This window comes from Orcinus orca, chromosome 1, assembly GCF_937001465.1.
Source record: "Orcinus orca chromosome 1, mOrcOrc1.1, whole genome shotgun sequence".
Lineage (NCBI taxonomy): Eukaryota > Metazoa > Chordata > Mammalia > Artiodactyla > Delphinidae > Orcinus > Orcinus orca.
This window is the reverse complement of record NC_064559.1, coordinates 159,910,008-159,937,504: the sequence shown is the minus strand read 5'-3', so window position 1 is coordinate 159,937,504 and position 27,497 is coordinate 159,910,008. Positions and strand designations below refer to the sequence as shown.

Below are 27,497 nucleotides of genomic sequence, written 5' to 3'. Positions count from 1 at the left end.
GTGGCACACGGGCTCAGTAGTTGTGGCTCGTGGCCTCTAGAGCGCAGGCTCAGTAGTTGTGGTGCACGGGCTTAGTTGCTCCACAGCACGTGGGATCTTCCCGGACCAGGGCTCGAACCCGTGTACCCTGCATTGGCAGGCGGATTCTTAACCACTGCGCCACAAGGGAAGCTCCTGTTTTAAAATTCTTTAGGACAAGAAACATATACCTGTAGACCCACTAGTTTTTGAACTCTGACTTAGGTTGTTGTATATATTAAGCAGAGAACTTCCCTGATGGTCCAGTGGCTAAGACTCCACACTCCCAGTGCAGGGGACCCAGGTTCGATCCCTGGTCAGGAAACTAGATCTGTCTTGCTGCAACTAAAGGAGTCTGCATGCCACAACTGATCCCGCATGCTGCATAGAACATCCCGTGTGCCGCAACTAAGACCTGGCGCAGCCAAATAAATATTAAAAATAAATAAATAGAGAAATAAATATTAAGTACAGTGTCTATTTACATAGGAAGCACCAAAAACATGTTGCTTTATCACTACTGTTGGTTTTTACTTAAGTGAAACATTCCTAAGACTTTATTTATTCCAAAATTAATTTCCTTAGACTCTAAGTTAAAAGTAAAGAAGAATTAATCTTAAATTGCCTTTATTTTTTATTTTTTTTAAAGATTTTTTTTTGATGTGGACCATATTTAAAGTCTTTATTGAATTTGTTACAATATTGCTTCTGTTTTTTGTTTTGATTTTTTGGCCATGAAGCATGTTGGATCTTAGCTCCCTGACCAGGGATTGAACCCGCACCCCCTGCATTGGAAGGTGAAGTCTTAACCACTGGACTGCCAGGGAAGTCCCTTAAATTGCCTTTAGAGAGAAGTGTTTTTTTGGGTTTTGTTTTCTAAATTATCCCTAGGCAGGAAGTTCCTTTAATTTTCTGAGAAAGAATATTTATTTTTCCTTTTAATTTGCATGTCTGTCATCAGATTTCATGCCAACATTATTTGTGTTAGCTATTTAAGGATCCTTTTAAAAAAATCACTAACAGTTTTGTATTTTCCTAAGATGTTTTATAGATAGTTTTACAAAAAGAAATGAGTCAAAAAGTAATCTATGATGTTGGCACCATTAAGAATTAAAATTATTTCTATGAAATTGAACTGTTTGACTCATTTATAAACATTTATTCAACACTACTATGTATTAGGCTTTTTCTGAGCAACAGGGTTATAGTGATAAATAACACTAAATTCCAGCTCTCATTGACCTTTTATCCAGGAGTGTAAATAGCTTTGTAATTTATTTATATGCTAGCAGTGATAGTGAAATATTTATTGAATGTGCACAGTGTGCTAGATATCATACTTGAACTGGGGTACAGTGATGAATAAGGTAGATCTATGAAATAAATGTTGCATTCAGCGTTCTAGGAATTAACTTTGCTTACCCTTAAAAGTGTATTTCACAAAATGAGATGTTTGGATGACAGTAAGTATTGTGACCTTCTTAGTCTTCATCTTCACTTTCTGGATCTACACAAGCCTGTGAATTTATTGCCCCTGGATGCTACACACACACACACACACACACACACACACACACACGCACGCACGCACGCACGCACATTTTGGGTTTTATAGCTTGTTAGATTTCCCAAGTAGTATTGCTTGCCTTGAATTGTACTTCTCGTGTCTTTACTTTTAGGTGAAGTTAGAGAGTTAAGTAGGATTTTAATTGTTTTTTGAAAAAATTAAAGCCACGTAATGATTGTGACATTTAAATGTTTTCCTTTTCCCCCTTCCTTGTTTTTGTGGTGGTAGGTCATTCCTAGTGCACATAACAAGGCCAAAAAAATCACTAATAACGAGGACCAAGACACCCAAGAAAAAAAAGAAAAGGTAACCTAACCTCGCAAGCTTTTAAAAAATGTTTCTGGTTTCTTTTTGCATATCTGAGCTGCAATTAATAAGTGTTTTTTTGATGAGTATCAGGATAGAAGTACTGTAGTTATAATATTTCCCTTCTGTGAACATGACTGATTCTGGCCTGGATGAAGGCCTAGTGGAGTATAGGTGTAAAAATGTCGTGACGCACCAATCAGCCATCATCATCTTTCTCTGTCTTTCCTGTTCAGCTGGGCTGGTTGTCTGTCTATTCCCAGAAAGTTTCTCAGACTTTGATCTTGCTGCTCCCTCAGCCTGGAAGTCCATTTTCCACATGGCTCTTCCTTTTCATTCTCGAAGGAGCAGGTCAAAGGTCATCTCTCCTGAGAAAACGTTTCTTACTGTCAATCACAGTTAATTCTCCACTCCTGTTTCCCCACCTCTATTCTAGTAGAATTAGTTGATATAAAGTTTATCTTAGGGTATGGTGTCAGGTAGGATGGATTTTCATTTTTCCCCATAAAGATAAATAATTATCCCACTCTTTTAAATAGGCCCTCCTTTGCACCACAACCTCTATCATATCTCAGGTTATCAGGGGAAGATTGTTTCTGAGCTTTCTCTTTGTTCCATTTGTTTATCACAGCACAAGTGCTGCCCTGCCTAAATTATTAAAGTCTAATAATAAATCTTGTTTTCTAGTAGAGCAATCTCCTTTACATATTTCTTTTTCTTTAGAAGTGTATTACCTATTTGTGCCCTTTTTCTTTTCCATTTAATTTTATAATTAGCTTGTCAAATTCTACCAAAAAATCTCTTTGACAATTTTGACTAGAGTTGTGTCAGATCTATAAATTGTAAAGAATTTACATCTTTATGATATTGAGCCTTCTTAACCATTAACCTGGTATGTCTTTCTATTTATTAACTTCCTCTTTTATTTCTTACAATTAATTGTTATCATTTTCTTCAGAAAGGCATTGTAAATATTTGGTTTATTCCTAGAAATTCTTATATTTTGTGTTGCTTTTAAATATTTTTAAATTGCATTTTCTGTTGCTAGTATGTAGATATGAAATTGAATTTTATATATCTTTTGACATCTTGTAACATTATTGTCTTATTCTTTTATAAAATAATCTGGTTCAGGACACTGGGAAAACCAAAATGCTAAAATAAAAAAGTTAAAATCTCTCATAAACCCACCACCTAAAGATAAACTTATTAAATATTTTATGTAGAAGCTTTTAGTGTCTTGATGTATGCTTTTAGTGTCTTGGTGTGTGTACTTCACATATACATATATATATATATATATATATATATTTAATAAGAATATGAATCCCAAATTCTAGTACTATGTAGATTTTCATTTCTGAATTTTCTGTATGGATAATAATAACCACTTTGGATAAAGGCAGTTTTCTTCTTCCCTTTCCAGTATTTTATCCCTTGTTTTATTATATCTGCTAAGACCTCTGTGGTGTTTAATGCAGGTAGTAAGAGCTAACATTCTTATTGTTTTACCTCCTGGTAGTTAGGAAATTGCTTTCAATATTTAACCATTAAATATGATGTGTGCTGTAAGTTTTTATAGATTATCCTTTGGTTATGGAAGTATTCCCTTTCATTCTTATTTTGCTAAGAATTTTTATCACGAAGGGGATTGACATTGAATTTTATCAAATGTATTATCTACATTCACTGAAATAATTTGTATGTGATTTTTTTTTCTCCTTGAATTCCTTAATGTGGTGAATTATATTAATAGATTCTGTAATGTTAAACCAATCTTAAATTAATTTGGTCATGATCTTTTTTGCCTGTTTGCTAGTATTATTCCTTTTAGAATTTTTACATCTGTGATTTTGAACAAGTTTGGCCTGGAATTTTCCGTTTATATACTGTCCTGTCTGGTTTTGGTTATAGAAGACTACTAAAATGAATAGTAGGAGTACTTCTTCTTTTCAGTTCTCTGAGAGTTTGTGTAAGATACTAATTATCCATGCCTTACATGTTTGGTCAGATTAGCTTATGAAGCCATCAAGGGCCTGTGTTGCTGAGCTATTCAGATTTTCTGTTCCTTTTAGAGTCAGTTTTGATTACTGACTCTTTTCTAGGAATATTGATATCACCTAATTTTTGCATTTGTTGGTATAAAGTTGTTTATTCTCTTAACGTGTATTATCTGTGTTCTCTTCAAAGTAGTTCTTTTTCATTATGAATATAGTTTATTTTTTATTAATCTTGAAAGTAATTTTTCATTTAATTCCTCATTTTGAAGAATTAAGTTTTGAGCTGTTAGTCTTCTCTGTTATATCTTTTTTCTGCTTAATTAATTTTGTTCTCATTTTTATATTGTCTTATTTGGGTTTATTTCCTTCCCCCCCACCTAATAATCTTTAGATAGTTGTAAAATTTATTAATTTTTAACCATTCTTTTTTTCTAAAATAGTCATTTCAGACCATAAATTTCCTTCTAAGGTCCTCTTTTTTTTTTGGCCATACGCGGGCCTCTCACTGTTGTGGCCTCTCCCGTTGCAGAGCACAGGCTCCGGACGTGCAGGCTCAGTGGCCATGGCTCACGGGCCCAGCCGCTCCGCGGCATGTGGGATCTTCCCAGACCGGGGCACGAACCCGTGTCCCCTGCAACGGCAGGCGGACTCTCAACCACTGCACCACCAGGGAAGCCCCCTTAATACTATTTTAAAAGCTGGCTGTCCTTGTTCTGAGCATTGTCTTTCACTTAGAATGATCTGGTCTGAGGAAAAGGTTTGCTGAAAATTCATTTGCCTTTATTATTCTTCATTTAACTCACTTTTAAGTTTTTTCAAACAAGAATTAAAGAGACACCATGATCACATTTCTGAATTCTTTTGTTGCTTAACAAGTACTTCGTATTTGGCATCTTCTCTTCCTTCATCACTCTTGCCTTTTATTGATTTTTGGATTTTCTATAAATGTACAAAGTACTGTTTTGGTTAGACATTATCTTAAATAAATTTGAGTGTGTGTTTTTCTTTATGGATCCCAAATATTGTTTTCTATTTTGGAGGAATTTATTACATGCCTGCTTTCTGTAATGGACCAGTCATTGTCCATTTACTGAAGTGTATCCTGCCATTAGTGGCTTTGTCCTATAAAGCATAATTGCTTTATTGAAATCCTGTAGCAAAACAAATCTTAATCTGGTTATTTTGGCTTTTGTGGAGTGCTTGTGTGTATCGGCTCCCATTCTTCCCAGCAGCTTGGATCTCTCCATAGTTGGGCATGTTTTATTTTTCCCAGCGTTCAAGAAAATGTCAACATTCTGTGAAGGTAATCTGATCATAAAGTCTACTTTAATTAAGCCTATTTGAACCAAATATTGATGTGCTGTATCATTTGGTGTGTAAATTTAAAGAATACTTATACAGAAATACAAAAAATATTCATCATAAAGCTTTCTCTTTCTTTTTTTAAAACATTAAAATGTGTGTTGCCTCTTTATAAGTTGTAGATGAATACCTCTTTGGTTAGAAAATCTTGGTATTTCAAGTAGTTTTTTTTTTTTTTTTTTTTTTTTTTTGCGGTACGCGGGCCTCTCACCGCTGTGGCCTCACCCCCTGCAGAGCACAGGCTCCGGACGCTCAGGCTCAGCGGCCATGGCTCAAGGGCCCAGCCGCTCTGCGGCACGTGGGATCCTCCCGGGCCGGGGCACGAACCCGTGTCCCCCGCACTGGCAGGCGGACTCTCAACCACTGCGCCACCAGGGAAGCCCCTCAAGTAGTTTTTAAAGAATGAAATCTGTACCTTCTACAGTTGAATAAAAAGTTTAAATAATTGTAGGATTAACACGTTAGGTAGTTTTTACATTTAGACTTAATTTTTTTTTTTTTTTTTTTTTTTTTTTTTTTTTGCGGTACGCGGGCCTCTCTCTGCTGTGGCCCCTCCCGCTGCGGAGCACAGGCTCCGGACGCGCAGGCCCAGCGGCCATGGCTCACGGGCCCAGCCGCTCCGCGGCACGTGGGATCTTCCCGGACCGGGGCACAAACCCACGTCCCCTCCATCGGCAGGCGGACTCTCAACCACTGCGCCACCAGGGAAGCCCCTAGACTTAATTTTGAAATGTTTTTCATTTGAGTTATTTGGTCAGAAATAAAGAAAACTAAGCTTCAACAGTGTAAAGAAGGTACATATAATTGACTTTCTCACTGGAGAAAGGAACTCATTCTTCTGGGTAGGTTAACAGTCTTAAAAGCTGTGCCTTTGAATTCCTGTTTTCTGTACTGGTGTCTTTACATCACAGAGTCACTTTTACATAATAACATAAACATAAGAGAATGAATTGTATTTACTTTACAATCCTAGTGATGTGATGGAAGTTGGATAGAGTCAAAATATTTACAGATGATCTTTTTTATCCTGTTTGTCATTGAGGAAGAGGTTATACAAAGACAATTAACGCTTCTCTCAAATTTTGCCTCTTCAGAGGCGAGGAACTGCTCCACCTCCAATGAAACTGCCGCCTCCTTATAAAGCTCCATCTGATGACAGTGATGAAACTGAAGAAGAATATGCATTTACCAACAGTGAGTTCCTTTTCATTATTTGGGGTGGATGCAGAATTTATTATATTATGCTTTAATGATTGTTGTAAATTGTCAAATACAGTGGTATAGCTTCTAGAAAATGTGCATGAACATATCTTGCTGAAAAAGAAAGTTTACGTCTCCAAAACTTCTGTGACTTTATTTTCCTAAGTTTTTGTCTTTGACACTAATATAACAGAGTGAGTATCAAAGGCAGCTGTGTGGTAAACTTTTATCTACATTCCCTCCTAGTCTTCTATTTGGTTATGATTACACAAGTGCTAAGAAGTCCTTGAAATTGGAGTTTGACCCATAATAATAAGAGTTGAATGTAGATTTTAGGCCTTGATTACGTGCCCTACTCAAGTGGATGGTGATATTGCCAATGCAAAATTACAGAGGGACAACGAAGTCATAATTTTTCCTTTAGATGTCATTTCATGACGTCCTTTTACATTAGTTGTATCAAATATACATTCACACATATATTTAATGGAGGCTTTATTTAAAATAATTTATATATCTTTTATGTATGTAAAGTATATGTCGTTTAGATCTGATTGCTGTTGTGTATGGAATTTATTTTGGGGGTGATGAAAATGTTCTAAAATTAGATTGTGATGATGGTTGCACAATTTGTGGCTATACTGAAACCTACAGGATTATACATTTGAATGGGTGAATTTCATGGTTTTTGAAATTTACATATTTTAAAATAATATTTTTCTTTCTATAATATAGAAAAGGAGTCTGATACAGAAATTGAAAGAGTTAAAATTCTGGCTCCAGTACTTCCTAATGTGTGACCTTAAGCATGCCCTCTTCTATGAAAATAATGGTACCTACTTCAAAGGGGTTGTGATGAAGATTAAAATAAGGCGATAAGGACTTTAGCCTGGCGTATTGTGAATCTTCAACAAGTATTATAAAGTTGACTATAACTTTATATTTTTCTAAATATAGTAATAGATAAATGAAATATAAAAATAAATATAACTATATAACAATTAAGTTGACTTTATAAAAACTTGGTTTGTACTTTGTGATTTTACAGAATGCTTTCTCATGCATTTTTATTTGTTCAACAATCTCTGTTGAAAACCAACTGTTTTTCACTAACAGTGCCAAGTGAGTCTTTTGTGAGATAAATGAAACATAGCTCCTTGTTTTCTCTGTGGGGTCACCAGCCTGGAAGGGAGGATACAAAGGCATGGAAACAAAATTTCATAAAGGTACTTGCAGTGCCTTGGTTCTCAACCTCTTTGGAAGAGCAACACGTGATGGATACGATTGATACATGTGTGTGTTTGTGTAATGTAATCCCTTGTTTTGATATAGTTATTAGGGCAGCTGTAGCAGAGTGGAAATAGCTTGTTGATTATTCATAATTTCTGGGATACTAGAATGTCTATATTTGCATGGTTGTTAGGAAACCTGGTTTAAGCATGTGACTAAGATTACATTCTAATCCTAGCTCTACCACTTAGTTGTGAATACATGGGTAAGTTTCTTAACCTCTTCATGGCTCACACTTTCCTATCAATATGGAGGAGAGGGGATGTCTTATAATAATCTGCCTCACAGGATCGCTATGAGCATTAGAGGAGAAAGCATTTAAAGAACTTAGTATAAAGATTGTGATACCTAGTAAACACTCTGGTTTACCATGTGCCAGGTCTTCATATGTGTTAATAACTCTATCAACGTAATAACTTTGTGAGGTCTCTAAATGTACAAATAAAGAAACAGGCTCAGAGAAATTAAGGAATATGTCAAAAATTACACAGCTAATAAATAGTGGACATGGAGTTTAAATCCAGGCACTCTGACTCCAGAGTTGGTACTGTCTGCCATCTACTCTTCTCATTACTTAAAACATTACTATCCCAGAAATAGGAACAAAGTGACTTGGGGTTATCTAGTGAATATCACTTTGATACCATTAGATAAGCAGAGCAGTTCCCCGGAGTTCCAAGACCATGTGTTCATGTGTGTTCACAGCACACATTCACAGCGTTAGAGGGGTTCAGGAAGGACATTGATTTACACTGAAAGCTGATACAGTAAGTCCCCTACATACAAATGAGTTCCATTCTCAGAGCACATTCGTTAAGTCCAATTTGTTCGTTAAGTACAGCAAAGTTAGCCTAGGTACCCAACTAAAACAATCAGCTTATAAAGTACTGTACTGTAATAGGTTTATAATACTTTTCACACAAATAATACATAAAAAACAAACACAAAAAATAAACATTTTTAATCTTACAGTACAGTACCTTGAAAAGTACAGTAGTACAGTACAACAGCCGGCATACAGGGGCTGGCATCGAGTGAACAGGCAAGAAGAGTTACTGACTGGAGGAGGGCGAAGAGGTGGGAGATGGTAGAGCTGAAGGATCGTCAGCGATAGGAGACAGAGGGCAAGCTGCAATTTCACTCAGCCCTTATGTTGACGGCACAGGTTCTGGTTCCTTGCTGGATTCAATCCTATCTAACCTCTTGATTCAATTCTATCTAACCTCTTGAAAAAAGATCCAGTGATGTCTGGGTAGTAGCTCTTTTTTTCTCATCATAGATGACACAGTAGCACTGGATTGCATTCTGAACAACTGTTGCAACCTTCGTGTACCATTCTACGTTCGGGTCCTGTGCATCAAAACTAACAGTGCCTCCTCAAATAAAGAAAATCTCCTTGCCATTTCCTGCGTCGTGAATCTCTTCGGTTCTTCAGTTACTTCTTCCTCTTGTCTCTCTTCATCCTTTCTCTGGGCCTCCAATTCCATCAGGTCTTCATTAGTAAACTCCTTGTGTTTCACAGCAAGGAATTCAAAGAAGTCATCCTCTTACAGATCTAGTTTGAAATACAGATACTGTACTACTGTAGTCTATACAGTACCTTTCAGTAAAGTACACAAAAGCACAACCACTTGTGGAGGATGCACACACGTGACAGTGTACACAGCACACGTGAACTAACTTACGTGATTGGACATGCAAATGCACGTTCACATCTCTGAAAGCTGGCAGCTTGAAGGTTCATATGTAGGGGACTTACTGTATAGACTTCTAGTATCAAATTCATCTCCTAACTATGACATTTCACAAATTCTCCAGCAAATCTGGGCTGTGAATATGACTTCCCATTCATTTTGCTCCCTATTTTTTCCCTTCCCATTGAATTATCTGTTAACCTTCTCCAGAAGGGTTTGAACCGTATGGAGCTATGAGATGGTTCACATTTAAAATGTAGGTGAACCTAAAGCCTCTAGCTTTCCTGTATTTCTCCTGATATGGATCTGGTGAATTTTTCTTTGCTCCTAAACTCTTATTAAATGAATACTCCGCTCATCTTTCCAAAACTAAAAGCAAATTCGTTCACTGTTTTATCAGATTCTTATTGTCCCAAAACTAAGCATTTCTTTTTACAGTGGTGAAAGTATGATTATGTAACTTTCCTATGGTCCAGGACTAGGAAGTGGAAGGCTGGAATCCAAGCTGTAGGCCTACCGGGAAGTGATGATTATGTTAGAGAGATCACCGACGTGAGATACTCATGATTCTAAAGTGTAGTTTAATCTAACTTAGGTGAGCTTTGGCAAGTTACTCATTTACAAAGTTCATCTGGTCAAGAAATATTTATTGAGTGGGTATTTTAGGTGGGCAGACACTGTTTTAGGTGTCGGGAACAAGATCTCTCATTAACTTATATTCTAGAGGGGGAGAAAGCTTATAAACAATAAGATAGTTTAAATATTGATAAGTACTGTAAATAACTAAATAAAGCAAGGTAGTGTGAGAATAAATCCCTTGGAGGAGGCAACATTAAGTGGAATGGGTAAGGAAGGCCAAGCAAGGTAGGACCCAAGTGACAAGAAGGAACCACAGAGCTGACCTTTTTAGTCATCATATCGATCAGATTTTTTTTCAGACTGTGATCCACAGTAATATATATTTTATTTAACAACCGAATATAGATGTGCACGTACACACGGACACACACACTAACATGCGTATATAACTGAAACAAAAGTTTCATGAAATATAACTTACCTTTATAACATATGAAGAAATTATTCTTTTTCTATACTATTTTTTTTTTGGCCGCACCACGTGGCTTGTCGGATCTTAGTTCCCTGACCAGGGGTTAGAACCTGGGCCCATGGCATTGAAAGCGCTGAGTCCTAACCACTGGACCACCAGGGAATTCCCTCTGTACTATTTTCTTTCACTTTTTAAAATGCTGTTTGCAACTCGTTTTTTTCCTTGATCGACTAATGAGTCACAACCTGCCGTATGAAAACCACAAATCTGTGGTTTTCAAACTTCAGTGTACCTCAGAAGCACCTGTTGAGCTTGTTCAAACACTGATTGCTGTCCTCTACCCCCAGTTTCTAAGTTCTTACATCTGGGAGCACCCAGTAATTTGCATTTCTAGGTGACGCTGATACTTCTGATTCAGGGCCGACCTTCTGAAAACTGCTGATCTGGATGGTATTAAACTCGGGAGCAGGTGAGGTAGAGAAGTGTGTGTAGACAGCAGCAAGAAGGGAACCCAGCACATGCCTAGCATAAGAGCATCCTAGCATAAGAACACTCTGAGGAGATTGTAGAATTAAGTAGTTTAAGAGAATGTGTTTCAAGAAAGGTTCTGTCACTGAACCTCAGTGGTCAACTGTGGAATGATTCCGAGAGGTTGGAGACAGAATAGTAACCGTTGAACTTAGCAACATGGGGTTGCTGAGGAAGAACAGAAAGAGGATACTTGGTAAAATAACCAAGGGAGTTATTGTTCAGGTGGTTGTGAGAATTCAGTGTTACAGCCAATGCAGACATGCCTCCTTTTATTGTGATTCGCTTGATTGCCCTTCACAAATGATTGTGTCTCTTACTAATTGGTTTGTGGCAGCCCTGCATTGTCAGATGATAGTTAGCATTTTTTAGCAATAAAGTGTTTTTTAATTAAAGTATGTACATTGCTTTTTAGACATAATGCTATTGCTTACTTCGTAGATTGCGGTGTAGTGTAAACATAACTTTTATATGCATTGGGAAACCAAAAGATTGGTGTGACTCACTTTATTGCGGTGATCTGGAACTGAACACGTGACGTCTCCCACGTATACCCGTATAGACAGGGTGTTACATAACAGGCATTTATATTATAGATCACTCATCTTGCATAGTTGAACATATGACATTCTAGTGTCTAATTTCCATGAGAAGTCTTACAACCATCTTAATAATGAAAATTTCTTGAACTTTAATTAAGAATTATGAAACAGTTAAAAATTAAGAAACAATATCCACATAAATGCTTAGCTGTTGACCAAACTACTATTGTCAGACCTGCAGGATTTGTCAAAGGGAGGTATCAGTGGTGCAGAACTTTTTACTTTATGGTATAGTCTTTAATACCTAAATTTAAAGCTTGATTGCCCTGTCAGAGGTTTAAGATCATTGAGTGCATGAAATGATCACTCAGTTCACTATCACATGGTGACTTGCTAATCTTTGTTTCTGGCCTTAAACTCACTCTGATATCCTGACCCAAATTTTCAGTGGGCTGTTGGAAAGATGCCATATCTTTATTATCGTTCTTTCTACAATGGATCAACAAATGTAGATGAATCTTCTTTCCCAATCTCTTCTCATATTTGTAGTTTCCTTTGTATTTTTATTACCACAATTTTAGTAACTATATGGTAGTAGTTACTAAATTCTCCATAAATTCTCCCCAGATCTTTAAGTGCATTCTCAGAAGAGCCTTTGAAAGGAGATATCTCTTCTGCTGATTTCAGCTTCATGTCGCATTATTTGGAAAACCTTGCCCGACTCCTTCTTCTAATACTTATTCCTGTATTTTTCTTTCATCGTATTAACAAAATGTAATTATTTATACATTTATTAGATTAATCTGTCTCCCCCACCAAATCTCTAAGTTCCATGAGGCTAGTTACCCTCTGTTTTGGCCTGGCACATTATAGCAATTCAGTATTTGGGGCAAATTAATGAAAGAAGGTAGGTGACTCACATAGTTACATGGGGGTGCACTGAAAACCCGGGTGTGCTCCTGGTGCCTCGCAGGTACCCTTTCTCCTGAACTGTACCATCGCAGTTTCAGAGCATTCTGTCCAGAGCAGCTTGACATCTCTTTCTCAATATGCCACCCCTTACTTTATCAAAAAGTTTCGATCCCCAGGGGGCTTTGCCACAGTCTCCAGAAGGTCTTGCTTTGTTCACCTTCGATCCCAGAAGTTAAATGCTTTTATGTCACTTGGGTGATTCTAACCTGTTGGCGTTCACTCTTTCAATTATGGTTTTAAACTGCAGGGAGCAGAAGGTTTGGAATGACTTTCTGTAACATAAGAGAGTGAAGCAATGAGAATCATACAATAGACATGTCTCTTTTTTTTTTTTTTTTTTTTTTTTTTGCGGTACGCGGGCCTCTCACTGCTGTGGCCTCTCCCGTTGTGGAGCACAGGCTCTGGACGCGCAGGCTCAGCGGCCAAGGCTCACGGGCCCAGCCGCTCCGCGGCATGTGGGATCTTCCCGGACCGGGGCACGAACCCGTGTCCCCTGCATCGGCAGGCGGACTCTCAACCACTGCGCCACCAGGGAAGCCCAGACATGTCTCTTAATGTCTATTAAATCCTCGGAATTCAGAATATAATTGACTTATTTGACACCTGGCTTTTTAGTGCTGTAACAGAGATGTGAATGGAACCTCATGCAGACGGTCTCTTAAAGCCCTTTTTTTATCCTTTAATTCCAGAATAGCATACTCTCCTGAGGTATTTTGTTTTTCCACCTTTTTTTTTCCCTCAATAAGGATCTGGTTTAATTATGACAGTGATACATCTTTATGGCATTTTGCTCAGATTCCTCCCTCACCCCAATTATATGTCATAATATAATATTTGGTATAAGAAATATATTTGGGTTATGCAGCATAATAAAATTAGCCCATGAACCACACCATGCAAATAAAAATTAGATTACAGATACCTTGCATCTTTGTGTTTTACTTTACTTCTTTTTGTTTTTATTTCAGTTGTTTTTAAGGATAGGATACTAGCTAAGACCTTCTGAAATGTGATTTATTAGCAAATTGCTCAGTCACACTATGTGTAAGTTTAGAGCTTTTTAAAAAAACAGCAACTTTATTGAGATATAATCCACATTACCATACATCTACTTACAGTGTCCAATTCAGTAGCTTGTCGTATATTTAGAGTTGTTGAACCATCACCACTATCAGCCACCCCCCAAACCCTGCTCATTGGACGTCACTCTTCTTTACCATATTTATTCAAAAATTCCTTACATTCATGTATAAAATACACAAACACATATTTTAATTTTTTAAAAAGACTTCATAACTAATCTTCCTGTGTTCCCATGGAGTGGTCTGGGGAACCTGTCCCAAACCTCTCTTCCTCTTACAAAAAATGCCCCCAAAACTGCATTTAAATTTGGAAGAAGACAAAGCTGCCTGCTAGTCCCACTGTCCTCAAGAATCTAGCAGTGCAGTAAGATCACCTCTTCTTCCCAGCTCAAAAAACAAACAAAAAAACAAAACCAGAAAGAGAAAAACAATATTATTCACAGATAATACAGTTGTCAATCTCAAAAATTCAAAACCTAAAATAATCTTTTAGCAAGAGTAAGTCAGGCTATATATTAATTGCGCATATGAAAAAAATCTTCTAATCAGTATTATCTACTTAGGAAATGTGATAGAAATTTCCTAATAGAAATAACAGAGAAACTTTTTAAAAACCCAGTAATAATACAATTAGAAATGCAAATGATGGCAATGACCCATAACTTTTGAGTCATTTACTGTTTGGCAATGTGATAAAAGCTATAAACCTACCCTCAAGAAATATGTATGCAGATACACAGAAACATTGTCACCCACAACCCCTCCCCGCGCCCCCCACCCCGGCACACACAATTTTAAATAGGCATCATTTTGCCTATTTAGTGCAAGTCCTGAAGCCCATTTAAGGTAATTCAAATCTAAATCCTAAGAGTGTATAGGCATTTTTTTTAAATATGAGAATTTCATTGAACACTGATTTGGAAATGAAATGCTAGGCAATTTTGGAAAAGAAAAATATTGAGAGGAGGGTGACACATACTTCCCTAGTATCTGAATATATTCTAAACTGGTGTTTTTCAAACTCAATCTGGAGCTTTTAGAAATGAGTGGGAGAGTTTTGACCTGTCTGAAACAGTTTTTCTCAACCTTGATTACTGACATTTTAACCTTTAATTCTTTGCTGTGGGGGACTGACCCTTGCCTTGTAGGATGTTTAACAGCATCCTTGATCTCTACTCACTAGACGCTAGTAGCCTCTTCCTCCCACCCCAGTTGTGACAACCTAAAATGCCTTCACACATTGCCAAGTGTCCCCTGGTCTAAATGGTTGGGATATTCTACTGTTATTTATTAGTTGAGGTGCCAAGGGCACTGCATTGTATGGGATAATCTTGTACAGTAAAGAATTCTCCTGCTCAGAGTACCAGTAGCACTTCAGATTAGAAATATTCTTTAAAACTACAGTAATTAAATCAGTTTAGTATTTGCATTTGAAATGATCCTGAAATAGACCCAGGTGTCTTATAGAAAGTCTAAGATTTTAAAAAATATACTCTTGGTACAGGGAAAGGGTTTCCATATTATTATAATAACACTGTAAAAGAAAATAGTAAGCTGGCTTATATAAAAATTAAAATATATACACCCATATTTTTGTATACATATATATTCAGAGGACAATAGAACAACAATAGAAATAGAAAATAATAGAAACAATAGAACAACAATAGAAAAACAACAGAAAAACAAGCAAATATCAGCCATTGTGTAATAGATTTGAGCAACAAGTACAAAAAGTGTTCAGCCTCACTAACAATGAGGGATATGAAAATTAATAAAAAATCAGATTTTTTTATCCCATCAAATTACTTAAGATTTTAAAAATTACTGTTGCTCATTGTTGGAGAGGTTGTAGAAAAAAGGAGTTCTTTTATACTGTTGATAGGAATTTGAATTCATGTTATCTCTTTCTAGAGACTCATTTGGCGGCACATATAAAAAATTTAAATGTGCATACTCTTTGAATAATCTAACTTCCAGTGATATATCTTAAGGAATTTGTTGCCTATGTGAATGTGTGTCTGTGTGTACATATACCTACAAAGAAGTTTGCTGCTGCATTTTTCACTAGTAGCAATTAGATCAGTACATGTTATATGAAATTAATACATACCATAAAATCTCTAAGCATTTCTAGCCATTTGACCTGGAACAAGTTGCATATCTTTCCCTTAGTTTCCTCATTCGTAAGATGGGGATGATAATAGTACTCCTTTCACTGGGTGCTTGTGAGAGACTGGAAGAAATGATGTATATAACATGCTTATATGGGAAGTGACACATACATAGGAGGTACTCCAGAATGTTAGCTGCTACCTTTTATTATTGTCAATACAACATTCTTCAGTGTTTGCCAAATATTGCCATTACAGAATGAAATTCTGGCATAAGTATATATTAAAAATTTTATCCAGAAGTTTTTATAATTTTTTTTAATTTTAGAAATCAGTCTTTTGAAGTTTAACATTATTATGTCGGAACATTACTTTATTAACACTGTCTACTACTGACGGTTCCTTGATCACTGTTGACCATTGTGACATGTTATACTTTCAATGGAGGTCATTAGAAGAGAAAGATATTTTGGAGTACTTCATTTTTCTTTGATACTTTTTGTCATCTTATTCTTTATTTTCCCTGGACCAAAGGTGGAATTATCATAGAAGGATTTATTTCTGATTTTGTAATTTTTCCTTCCCATGGAATTTCAGTGTGGTAAGGTTGGCATTTTACTTTCATTTCATTCCTCACAGTGTGGGAAGAATACACAGGAGAAATTTTTGAGAAAAATTCATGGTCCAAAATGAATGAATATAACAAAACAGAAACAGACTCACAGATATAGAGAACAAACTAGTGGTTCCCAGTGGGGAGAGGAAAGATAAGGGTAGGGGATTAAGAGGTACAAACTAATAGATATAAAATAAATAAGCTGTTACAAGGATATACTGTACAGCACAGGGAATATAGCCAGTATTTTTATTAACTTTAAGTAGAGTATAATCTATAAGAATATTGAATCACTATGTTGTACACCTGAAACTAATAGAATATTGTAAATCAACTATACTTCAATAAATTTTTTTTAAAATTCATGGTCAAATAGAATTTAAAAACTAAAAATACAACTTTTATTTATTTTTAAAATAAATTTATTTATTTATTTTTGGCTGCATTGGGTCTTTCGTTGCTGCGTGCGGACTTTCTCTAGTTGCGGCGATCAGGGGCTACTCTTCCTTGAGGTGCGCGAGCTTCTCATTGCGGAGGCTTTTCTTGTTGCGGAGCATGGGCTCTAGGCACGCGGGCTTCAGTAGTTGTCACACATGGGCTCAGTAGTTGTGGCTCTCGAGCTCTAGAGTGCAGGCTCAGTAGTTGTGGTGCATGGGCTTAGTTGCTCCGTGGCATGTGGGATCTTCCTGGACCAGGGATCGAATCCGTGTCCTCTGCATTGGCAGGCAGATTCTTAACCAGTGCGCCACCAGGGAAGTCCCTAAAAATACAGTTTTAAAGGTTACTTTGTTTAATATGAGTGCTAGTTTGCTGAACAATCCTACAAAGTTTATGACATAATTTAATCTCATGCTTTGTAGTATTTAAATATTTTAAAAGTCAACAATATCAACATTTGTTGATTCACAAAGGTTATAATCTTTGTAGAGGTAATTCTCAATATTCATATAACTGTCAATATATTTTTCTACTTAACCTTTTAAAAAATTCAATAATTTTAATACAAAAATCAGCTTCTATCCTTATCTTTATTTGTGGTATTTTACTCTTGTAATAGTAAACAAACATTTATACTTTGGTAAGCTGATAAAATTTCAACATGTCAAGCATATAAAGAAATTTTTCATTCCAACTTACATCAAGAATGCTAACCTAGCATTTCTATTCTAGTGAATAGCCTTGTTTGAATCACTGCCATTAATACACAGTTTTTTATTGTTAATCCATGTTGCCCCAGGATTATTGATCTATCACTGGTTCAGAGGTGCCTGAATGATACCCAAGTGTCTCTCAGACCTTTGGCCTTCTGGAAGCAAAGCCAAATCGCAGATTTCAGTCAAATTCTAAGGCCAAAGCTGAACTTTATAGTATCCCTAGTATTTTTTCATCGAAAAAAGTCCAGAAGCATGCAGGCCAAACTGCTTCGAGAGGGGAGTTTTGAGAAGAAGCTTCTACTATTTATTTGATCCACTTGAATTTTGTATAACAAAATATGTTTATTTGGAAGAAAAAAAGCATTTTGTCTTACAGCTCAATAATAAGAAAACAAGCAACCCGATTTTTTTAAATGGGCAAAACGTGAAATGACATTTCACCAAAGAAGACATATAAATGGCTAATAAGCACTCGAAAAGGTGCTCAGCATCATTAATTTATTAGGGAAATGCAAGTTAAGCCACTACACATCCACCAGAAGGATTTTAGTTAAAAAAACAGACATACAGCTAGAACCCTCATACACTGCTGGTGGAAATGTAAATTGATACAGCCACTTTGGAAAATGGTTTGACACTTTCTTAAAAAGTTGAACATAAGTTTACCATAGAACCCAGCAATTCTGCTTCCAGGTATACACCTAAGAGAAATGAAAACCTATGTCCACGCAAAGACTCCTACGTGAATGTTCACAGCAACATCATTCATAGAAGCCAAGAACTGCAAATAGCCAAATGCCCGTCAACTGGTGAATGGATAAACAAAATGTTGTATATCCATACCGTGGAATATACTCTTCAGTAATAAAAAGGAGCAAAATACTGATACATGCTCATTATCCTAAGTAAAGGAAGCCTGATGCAGAAGACTACATACTATATGATTACATTTCTATAAAATAAACAAATTTTTAGGACAGAAAGCAGGCCAGTGGTTGCCTAGAGTTTGAGTTGTGTTTGGGCTTGAAGGAATTTTTTAGTAGAATGTTCTGAAACTGGATTGTGGTGATGGTTGCACAGCTCTATAAGTTTACTAAAAACATTGAATTGTGTGCTTGAGTGAATTTTATGTTGTGTAAATTATACTAAATAAAGCTGTTAAAATTATTTCAAAGTTAAGCACCATCTTACACTAAAGAACCACATCTGTAAAGGATAGTTAAAACTTACTAATTATAAAAAGGTCTCTGTTAAAGGAAGAGGGCAAACAAATAGCAAATTACTATAAAGAAGGGAGCAGAGGTATCTTAATCAATGGGTTCCTTGATGGTGATGGCATTTAAGAACCATCAAGTTCAACTGGTCTAACTAATTTTACAGTCCAGAATCCTAAGACCCAGAGCAATTAATTTGCCCCGGGTCACAGAATTAGTTATTGTTGAGGCCAGTACTGGAATCTAGGTCTTATTTCCGGGCCACACTTAGGCTCTCCCTTCAGTGCCTTCCTATGTGCACCATGCTAATTTTTAAAATTATTTATTTATTTATTATTATTATTTTGGCTGTGCTGGGTCTTCATTGCTGTGCGCGGGCTTTCTCTAGCTGCGGCGAGCAGCAGCTACTCTTTGCTGTGGTGTGTGGGCTTCTCATTGCGGTGGCTTCTCTTGTTGCAGAGCACAGGCTTTAGGCACGTGGGCTTCAGTAGTTGTGGCTCGTGGGTTCTAGAGCGTGGGCTCAGTAGTTGTGGCGCATGGGCTTAGTTGCTCTGCGGCATGTGGCATCTTCCTGGACCAAGGCTCGAACCCACGTCCCCTGCATTGGTAGGCAGATTCTTAACCGCTATGCCACCAGGGAAGTCCCCATGCTAATTTTTAACATGAAGTATACTCATGATTATTGAAGATTTGTTGAGCAACTAGTCATTCTTTCTGTTTAAAAAAATTTTTTTTGTTTGTTTCCTTGTGGGCTCTGTAGTTGATCTCTACCTGGCCTATAGATGTCACTACAGTCAACAGCAGTTATTACCAAGGATTTAAAGAATGTTAAGAATACTCACCTCATAAGCAAACAGCGTTCATTAGTGGCTTCTAGTGGTCTTTCCATGTTCATTTTACTACTAAATATATGAATGTATTTGCTCTCTTCTTTTTTTTTTTTGACACTGCAAAGTAGGATGGGAAAGATTAAGACATAAAAGCTAAAATTTCATTTTTCTGTTTTCTATAAATTATTTTTCTCATTTCCTATAATTAATTATCCTTTTCTGGACCCTTCTCTTTATAATTAAGTAAAATAAGTAGAATTCTTATTCTAGCCCCATAATTGGAGACTGGTGAATACTGCTTTCTATTTCAGTTGATTTTTTATTCTGAAAACTTCTGAAGCTTCAGTCCTTGAAATAATTTGGATGCATTTATGGGAACTATAATTAAAGAAATGTATTGTTTTAAGATCTCTTGAAAACCATTTAAATTATGTTCAGGTGTTCTTGACCTTATATTACCCATCCATTTATTTAATCAGTGATCAGACAGATGACTTCTTATTCCACATTTTACAAAGAAAGGTCAGAAGATACTGTAGTGATTGATAGAAAGGTAATCCTGAAGCAATTGCGGTTGGTTATATGATTATATTAAGGTCTGCTGGAGTTGGGGTGGGACAGGCGATGCAGTGTAGCATTTTAAGTGAAGTTGAAGAAACCTCAACCATTTCTCTAGTGATTTCTCTGAAGCTTCTGGGTTTTTTTTTTCCCCCATAATTTTTTTTTTTTCCTCAGAAAGCTAACTTGAAGACTTGACTGCTTAAATAGAATCTTTACTGCACGTTTAGAATGTTACTGAGACACAAATGAATCTCGCTAGGGGATATGCATGTTCAATGTGGTTCATCAGTTTCTTTGTTATAAAAATGATTCGGTGCTGTGAGCAATAGGAGAAAGTTGATGACCGACTCTTCCCTTCACTTCAGAAAGGCTAAATCGACTGCTGTTTCCTTTTAATCTGCATTAAAAAGATGCAACTAATGTGAAGAACTATTTCTCAGCAGGAAAACCGGGTCATTAAAATGATATTAATTGAAGCTGACCACAAAATAAATGGTTGCGTTTATATTGCCTCCTGCTCTGGAATAGAGCTATCATCCTGATGCGAACAGGGTAACCGAGTGCCACAGTCGACAGCGTGAAGCATCCGAGGGTCAGATGTTGGAAACCCGGGATTTTGCTTCTCCCGGCAGACTTTCCTAGGCAGCTCACCTGCTTGACAGATGTGACTGTTAGCTTGAGGGGTAGCTGGAAATTAGCTTAATTGATTGCTTCTCGTGATAGAAATAGACTGACAACTTGCCCTGAAGGAGAATAAAATCTGAGGGGGAAAAGAAAATAGGCCCAAGGTCGACAGAAGAGAGAGCACAGAGTCCGTGGTGAGGATTTGACCTGCTTCCAGCACTGAATGTTTATCAGGAATGCAGATACCCTGAAGGGAACACGGGTGCAGCAATGGTTCAAGGGGGTTTCCCAGGTAAGAGATCTGTGCCTCTGTGATCTGGGGTTCTTTTGGAATGCAGTCTTCAGCCGTTTTAGTGTTGATGCAGAATGTTGTTTTAAAGGTTTGAACAACCGTAAGCTAAGGCATTTATCTTCAGTCAGAGAGTGAGGGTACATATGCATGTGCAAAGCAATTGTATATTAGAAACAAACCTTTAAAAATTTCCTTTCATGTGTGTTGTAACTGGAATCGTCCCTATAATGTTTTTGAAAAGTGGAACAATTTATCAGACTGTCAGGAATATACTAGTAGTTTCAGTGCCAAAATTCTTAACACTGTGTTCATGCAGTATCCTCTCAGAATTGTAACTGAGAAGTAGATCTTGTGGACATTTATTATTGTTGTTGTTATTTGTGACTTCACCATAATCAAAGGGGATGCTTTACATTAGAACAAGGTTATTCTGATTAATTTTTAAAAAGCTGATCATTCAGCATTTTGTTATAGATAAAAGCAAAATATCATTAAGAAATCCCAGTAGTAAACAAAAGGCTGCTTTTTCTTAATTGTAAGCTAGCACCTTAAATAAGTATTATTTGCTAATTGTGATTGAGGTCCCATTCATCGAAACGTACAAATTCAAATTCATAGGGGTGGGGGCTTAGCACTTGGAAGTATTATCAGGAACTTCCTTGTTAGCATATGGTTCTTGGAATCATTGCTAGGTTGGTAATATAATTACATGCAGTAACATGCTCTCTTTAGTGTATGCTTTTGTCCTGACTTTTGAAAATTAATTTATTAACATCAGAGCTCCTTCTTTTATCCAAGTAAGATATGGACTGTTTAGACATAATAGGGGTCTTCTTGTCTAAGCATTTATCGCCTAAGGGAGGCAGTTGTAAACTCAAAACATTAGACATCACATTGTAGCCTTTTTCTTTTCAGCAGTGCACACGCAAATTAGGTTATTTCTACTGCAACAGCAGGATACGTGCTATATTCCTGATGTAAGCTAGCAAGCCTTATTCCTGGCTATGCTCTCAGAATAACTGAGCCATAACTTTTCTTTTGTCTAAAATATAATGTAGTGTTGAAGTCCTGAGCTACTTAGTATCCAATTTTGTGATTTTGGTTTAGAGGCAAGGTTATAGCTCTTAAATGGATGCGTCACAGATTCCTTGTAGTGACAACTGTCCATAGTGTGTTTCTTCCCATTCTATAGTTGGAATTCCTTTCAGGTATCTAAATGTCATCTTTTTAATACTATTTCTCAAACTTGTATTGACAAGGCAGCTGTAGGAATGATCCTGAATATCTGTGGACCCTCCCTGCTTTTCATCAGAGTCCCTAGAGCAGTTTGTTCATTTTCCTTTTGTTTTAGGATGTTTCTTTATTTTATTTTTAAAAAATTTTTATTTTATATTGGAGTACAGTTGACTCACAATGTTGTGTTAATTTCAGGTATACAGCAAAGTGATTCAGTTATACATATACATATATCTGTTCCTTTTCAAATTTTTTTCCCATTTAGGTTATTATGGAATATTGAGTAGAGTTCCCTGTGCTATGCAGTAGGTCCTTGTTGATGATCTATTTTATATATAGTAGTGTGTATATGTTAATCCCAAACTCTTGTTTCTCCAGATTGAAAATACATGAGTGCTTTAGTTTTCTCAGTGTAACCTGCTATCCCTGATAATTTCCTTAATTTCTATCTCATCATTGTGAAGTTGCCACTGTCCAGGCTTCATAAACCCCAGTAGAACCCTCAGGATTCCCCACAGTGGGTTTTCCAGAAATCGAATAGAGTACATCTAGTCAGTAGGAATTTCTGTGTCTTTTGCATTTTATTCAAAAAATATATAACTCAATTTTTAAAGAATGTTATTCACTATAAATATGTCTTATAAATAGACATATGTTTGTGTTATATGTGTTACTTTTCCAGGGTTCCTGCCCAGGATTAACTGTTCTTGATTTTCATAATAAATATATTCAGCATTTATTAAAGGTTCCTATTTCTGTATACACTTTTAACTCCAAAGTATTTTAATGCTTTGTAATAGTCTTTATATTACTTTCACTGCTCAGCATTCAGTTAATTTCAAAAGCATCTTTCTATTTCATGTCTCTTTTGACATGTTCTACAAAAAGTTATACCTAGGATGATAAATAAAGGATGAGGCCTCAGTCTGTAGAGAATTTACTTTTTCTTTTGTACTTACGTAGAAACGTTATTTTAAATGGGTTTGTGCTGCTTTGATATCAGTTGTTTCATGTTGCTTTAAAATATTTCAAGTTTGCATATATGAATTTAGGTTATACACTCATCCTTTTAATCGATCCAGTGTTGAACAAAGAAAGTATTATAATTTTAATTAGAGAGAGAGTGTGTCAAAAATTAAGTAGTATTTAAAGTTATTTCCTTGAGAGACTGCCTCTGTTTTGGTGAATATAATGGGGAGGGAAGCTAAGAAATATTACTCTTAGGTTTCTATTATATTCTCTTTAGATAGTTATGTTATGTGTGTTTTTTTTATGTCACATTTATCTCTTTTCCTTTACATTTACGATATGTCAAGACTCTTAAGATACTTACATAGTGTGAAGGATTCATTTTGTATATTCTGAACATATCCCAAGTCAGTTAGTCTTATTATTCCCATTTTATAGATAGTAAAACTCTTTTTAAAAGAAGGCTTGGAGTGGTTTATCCATGGGTTAGTAGAAGTATGACATAACCTCAGTTACTATGATGATATAACATTAAAAAATTTTGGAGCCCAATTCAGTCCTAAGCCTATGGGGAGAAACACACTAATCTGATCTCTGCCCTCAAGAAGTTTATGATCTTCCTAAAAAAAGAAAATGTGGATAGGTGCAGAAGCAGGTGTATTGGAAGGCCCTCAGGAAGAGACTGAGCTTGAGAAGTGGGTAGGATTGGCAGGAGTGTGGCAGCTGCAGACTTGAGAGTCCACTAAAAGGCGAAGAAGTATTCCAAGCCAGGTGCGTAGGAGGGAGAGGGCAAAGACGATCTGTACCAAGAGGGGATACACGCAGGAAAGCAGAATGGGTGAATCAAGATCAGATGTTAGAGGAATAAGAGTGCTAAAACTTAAAGCACAAGAATTTGCTGTTTTCTGAAGTGTGAATTATAGTGATAGCTAACCCATGGAGACTACATTTCAGAATGGTGACATAAAATTTCATTTTATTTATTTACTTTTTTTTGCATACTTAAGTTCTAGGCACTGTTCTGAATGCTTTACATATATTATTTTCTTCAATCCATATACTTTTATGAGTTTCTTTTTCGAAGTCTCATTTTATAGATGAAGTGCAAATCCTGTACTTTTAACAAGTTTTTGTTTGTTTGTTTTTTTGTTGTTTTTTTTCTTTGTGGTACGCGGGCCTCTCACTGTTGTGGCCTCTCCCGTTGCGGAGCACAGGCTCCAGACGCGCAGGCTCAGTGGCCATGGCTCACGGGCCCAGCCGCTCCACGGCATGTGGGATCTTCCTGGACCGGGGCGCGAACCTGTGTCCTCTGCATCAGCAGGCGGACTGTCAACCACTGCGCCACCAGGGAAGCCCAACAAGTTTTAATTTTACATATTTTCGAGGATCTTCTCAAGTAATCCATTGCATTGGCAAAGACAAATTGATTACTATCATTCTTTTCAGTGATTGGGCAAAAGACAAGTAATTAGAATTCCAAAAAAAATAAAAAAGAAGTTCCAAATTCTTAAAAATGTTTATTGTATTCTTCAGCAAACCACATTTTAATGTTGAAAGTTCCAATTTAAAAGAAAAAGTCACAAACCAAATGAAGCTGAATTGGGGAAAAATACAGTAATGGAGGCGTGCCATTAGTCTTCAGGGTATACCTCACCATGGTATCACACACAGCACGGCATGAATCAGGCTTCTCAGCGTAAACAAATTTCTTTTCCATTACTGAAAAATTTCTACATTTGGAGAAGAAATAGCAAGTCTCCTGATGCTGACAAGAAGGGAATGGGTAAGTATCTAAGGTTAATCAGATGTTTAGATGAAATTTTAAAAAATTTATGAGTCGTTCAGTATTTTCATGTTCATCCTAGGTGAGATGGGAATGTATTAGCATTTTGGTAAATGTTTTGAATTGCATTTGGGTTTTGGTTCAGTGTTGCCTGTACCTGTTTCAGGTTTTCAATATTTGCTCTCTCAAGTCTTTCAAAAGCCAATACAGATATAAGAGCACGCTGGGAATGAGAGGGTAGCATTTTTTAGCTTCATGAAGCAAAATATCATGAGGTTTAAAAGGTTAAAAAAAAAAAATTTACATTTAATGGACAGTTTACGAGCTTCCCATCTAGGTGTTTCCTTGAATATATCTGATGTTTCTTGGAAACATTTTGATTATACCTGCAGGGATAAAACACGTACATAGTGATAGTCTAATAACAAACAAAATTATATTGGTTATGGCTGTTCATCCATGCCATGAGAAATCTCTGACAATAGCTCTCTGCTTCTGTGCAAAATTAAGTTAAATGCTTTGGTTCCTCAAATGACAGACGTTGCATTTGATTGATTGCCAAGGCACATTTATATAATACTTTGCAAGTTGTTTAGTCTCCTGTTTTGATTGTTCTTCAAGAAGACTTTTTTTTGGCAGATAGATAATCTGTGTTTTCACAGATCACAGAACCTACAAAAACTAGCTTCCAACTCTTCAGTTCCTATGGAGTCTATAACCTTCATAATATGTGTGTGCTCTTATTTCATTCAGTTTGTGCTTAAATAATATCACTTGCCCCGTATGAATATGGCTCTTAATGCATTTACAGTGCTGTGTTGAATTAGGTGTTTAGGTGTTAATCTCCTCCATAGCCAATGCTTAGGTCATTGTTGATGTTCAGTAAATGCTTTTTGAACTGATGTAGAAAAGCCATTTTTGCATGTAACCTAATGAATATGCATGAAAGAATGGCCAGATCTATGCAATTTGTAAAGTGGGCATTCTCCTGGAACCGTGAATCACTAAAGAAAATGAAATAATTCTACTATCTACATGTATTACTAGAAGGTTCTTTTTATGGGCCGCATAGTGCAATGATAGTATATAAGAAAAGGACATTTTCACCCAGTGGAACAATGGATTTTCTTGAAAAAATTTTTTTAATAATCATAAAGAAGTTCTTAGGATGGGCACAAGAGTAATGAGCGGACCAGTTTATTTTCCTACTCTCAGTCTTTTTTTCTTTTAATTGATCAATCCATCGTGTTTGCTTCTTCAGTGGTTTCTGAATAAATCGGTAATATGATTTATGCATTGTAATGTGTTCAGGGCAAGTAACAGAATAGTTTCCTGGTCAAGCAGGAAAAAGTAGCAACTTTTCCATTTTGTAACCAGCAAAGCTTTGGTGCAGGGTGAGCTAATTTTAAATTAATCATTTATTCCAGGATTCAGCAAACTATAGCCTTGCACCAGATTTGGCCTGCTGCATTTTTCTGTAAATAAAGTTTTATTGGAACACAGACGTACCCATTTATTTACATACTGTCTCTAGCACTTTCGAAATACAAAACCCAGCAGAGTTGATCAGTTGTAACAGAGACACATGGCCCACAAAGCATAAAATTTTTACTGTCTAGCTCTTTCCAGAAAGTTTGCCAAACCTCAACTTACTCCATAGAAGTTAAAGCTTTGAATCAGGTGTGGATTCAAATCCTGCCTTACAGCTTGCTACCTGTGTAGCCTTGAGCAAATTACTTATTACAAAATTGTTTGAGCTTTGATTTCCTTTTTTATAAATGAGGATGATAACACCTACCCCATATGTTTTGCCTGGTGATTATATGGCATAAAATATATAAAGTTTTTAATGTGCTGATTTTTAACCGGTAAGCACTCTGAAAAAGTTAGCTACATATACAAAATATGTATTTGTACATTATTTTTCCTTTGTGCAAGATTGAAAGTTAACTTTACTGTGGTACACTCTTACTGTGAAAAAATTGTTTACATGCTTATTGTGTTATATTTTTATCTTATAGATACAATTGGTGATATACTCACTATTTCTAACTCTCTGTACTTGATGGCATAAATTTTGTCAACCAAGTTAGTTATTTAGATTTTTCCCATGCTGTAAAAAAGTCAACTGTACAAACCTTAAATTAACTTGCAGTTAAAACATGGCCCTAATTCTTCTGGTAAATGGTGCTTCTGTCATTAGGGTCCCAACATGGTCCTTTGCACGTAATAATTGCTTAATGTTCTGTGAAATAATAATGTTTTGAAGTTATTTATTCAATATCAATGTTAGTTGTATATTGTTATGAAAGTCTAATATCTTCGACCATATATAATTTTGTATAACCCGTAAGTTAGTGGTTGAGAGCCTGGGATTTGGAGCGTCATAATTTTAGTCCCAACTCATTATTAATCTCTCTGAAACTCTTTCCTTAACTATAAACTGAAGACAAATGCACCTACCTCATTGGATTGTTTATAAGACTAAGTGA

The 27,497-nt window shown here is 36.3% G+C and overlaps 1 protein-coding gene across 24 annotated transcripts in view; it reads left to right on the top strand.

Moving 5' to 3' along the window:
* The window catches only part of PATJ (PATJ crumbs cell polarity complex component), a 405,040-nt gene that overhangs the window by 159,056 nt on the left and 218,487 nt on the right, over window positions 1-27,497 (top strand). For all 24 annotated transcript variants that reach the window (XM_049696976.1, XM_049696961.1, XM_049696921.1 and 21 more), the window contains 2 exons: window positions 1,814-1,891; window positions 6,348-6,447. In XM_049696976.1, the coding sequence (XP_049552933.1) occupies window positions 1,814-1,891; window positions 6,348-6,447 (178 nt within the window). The remainder of the gene's footprint in view (window positions 1-1,813; window positions 1,892-6,347; window positions 6,448-27,497) is intronic.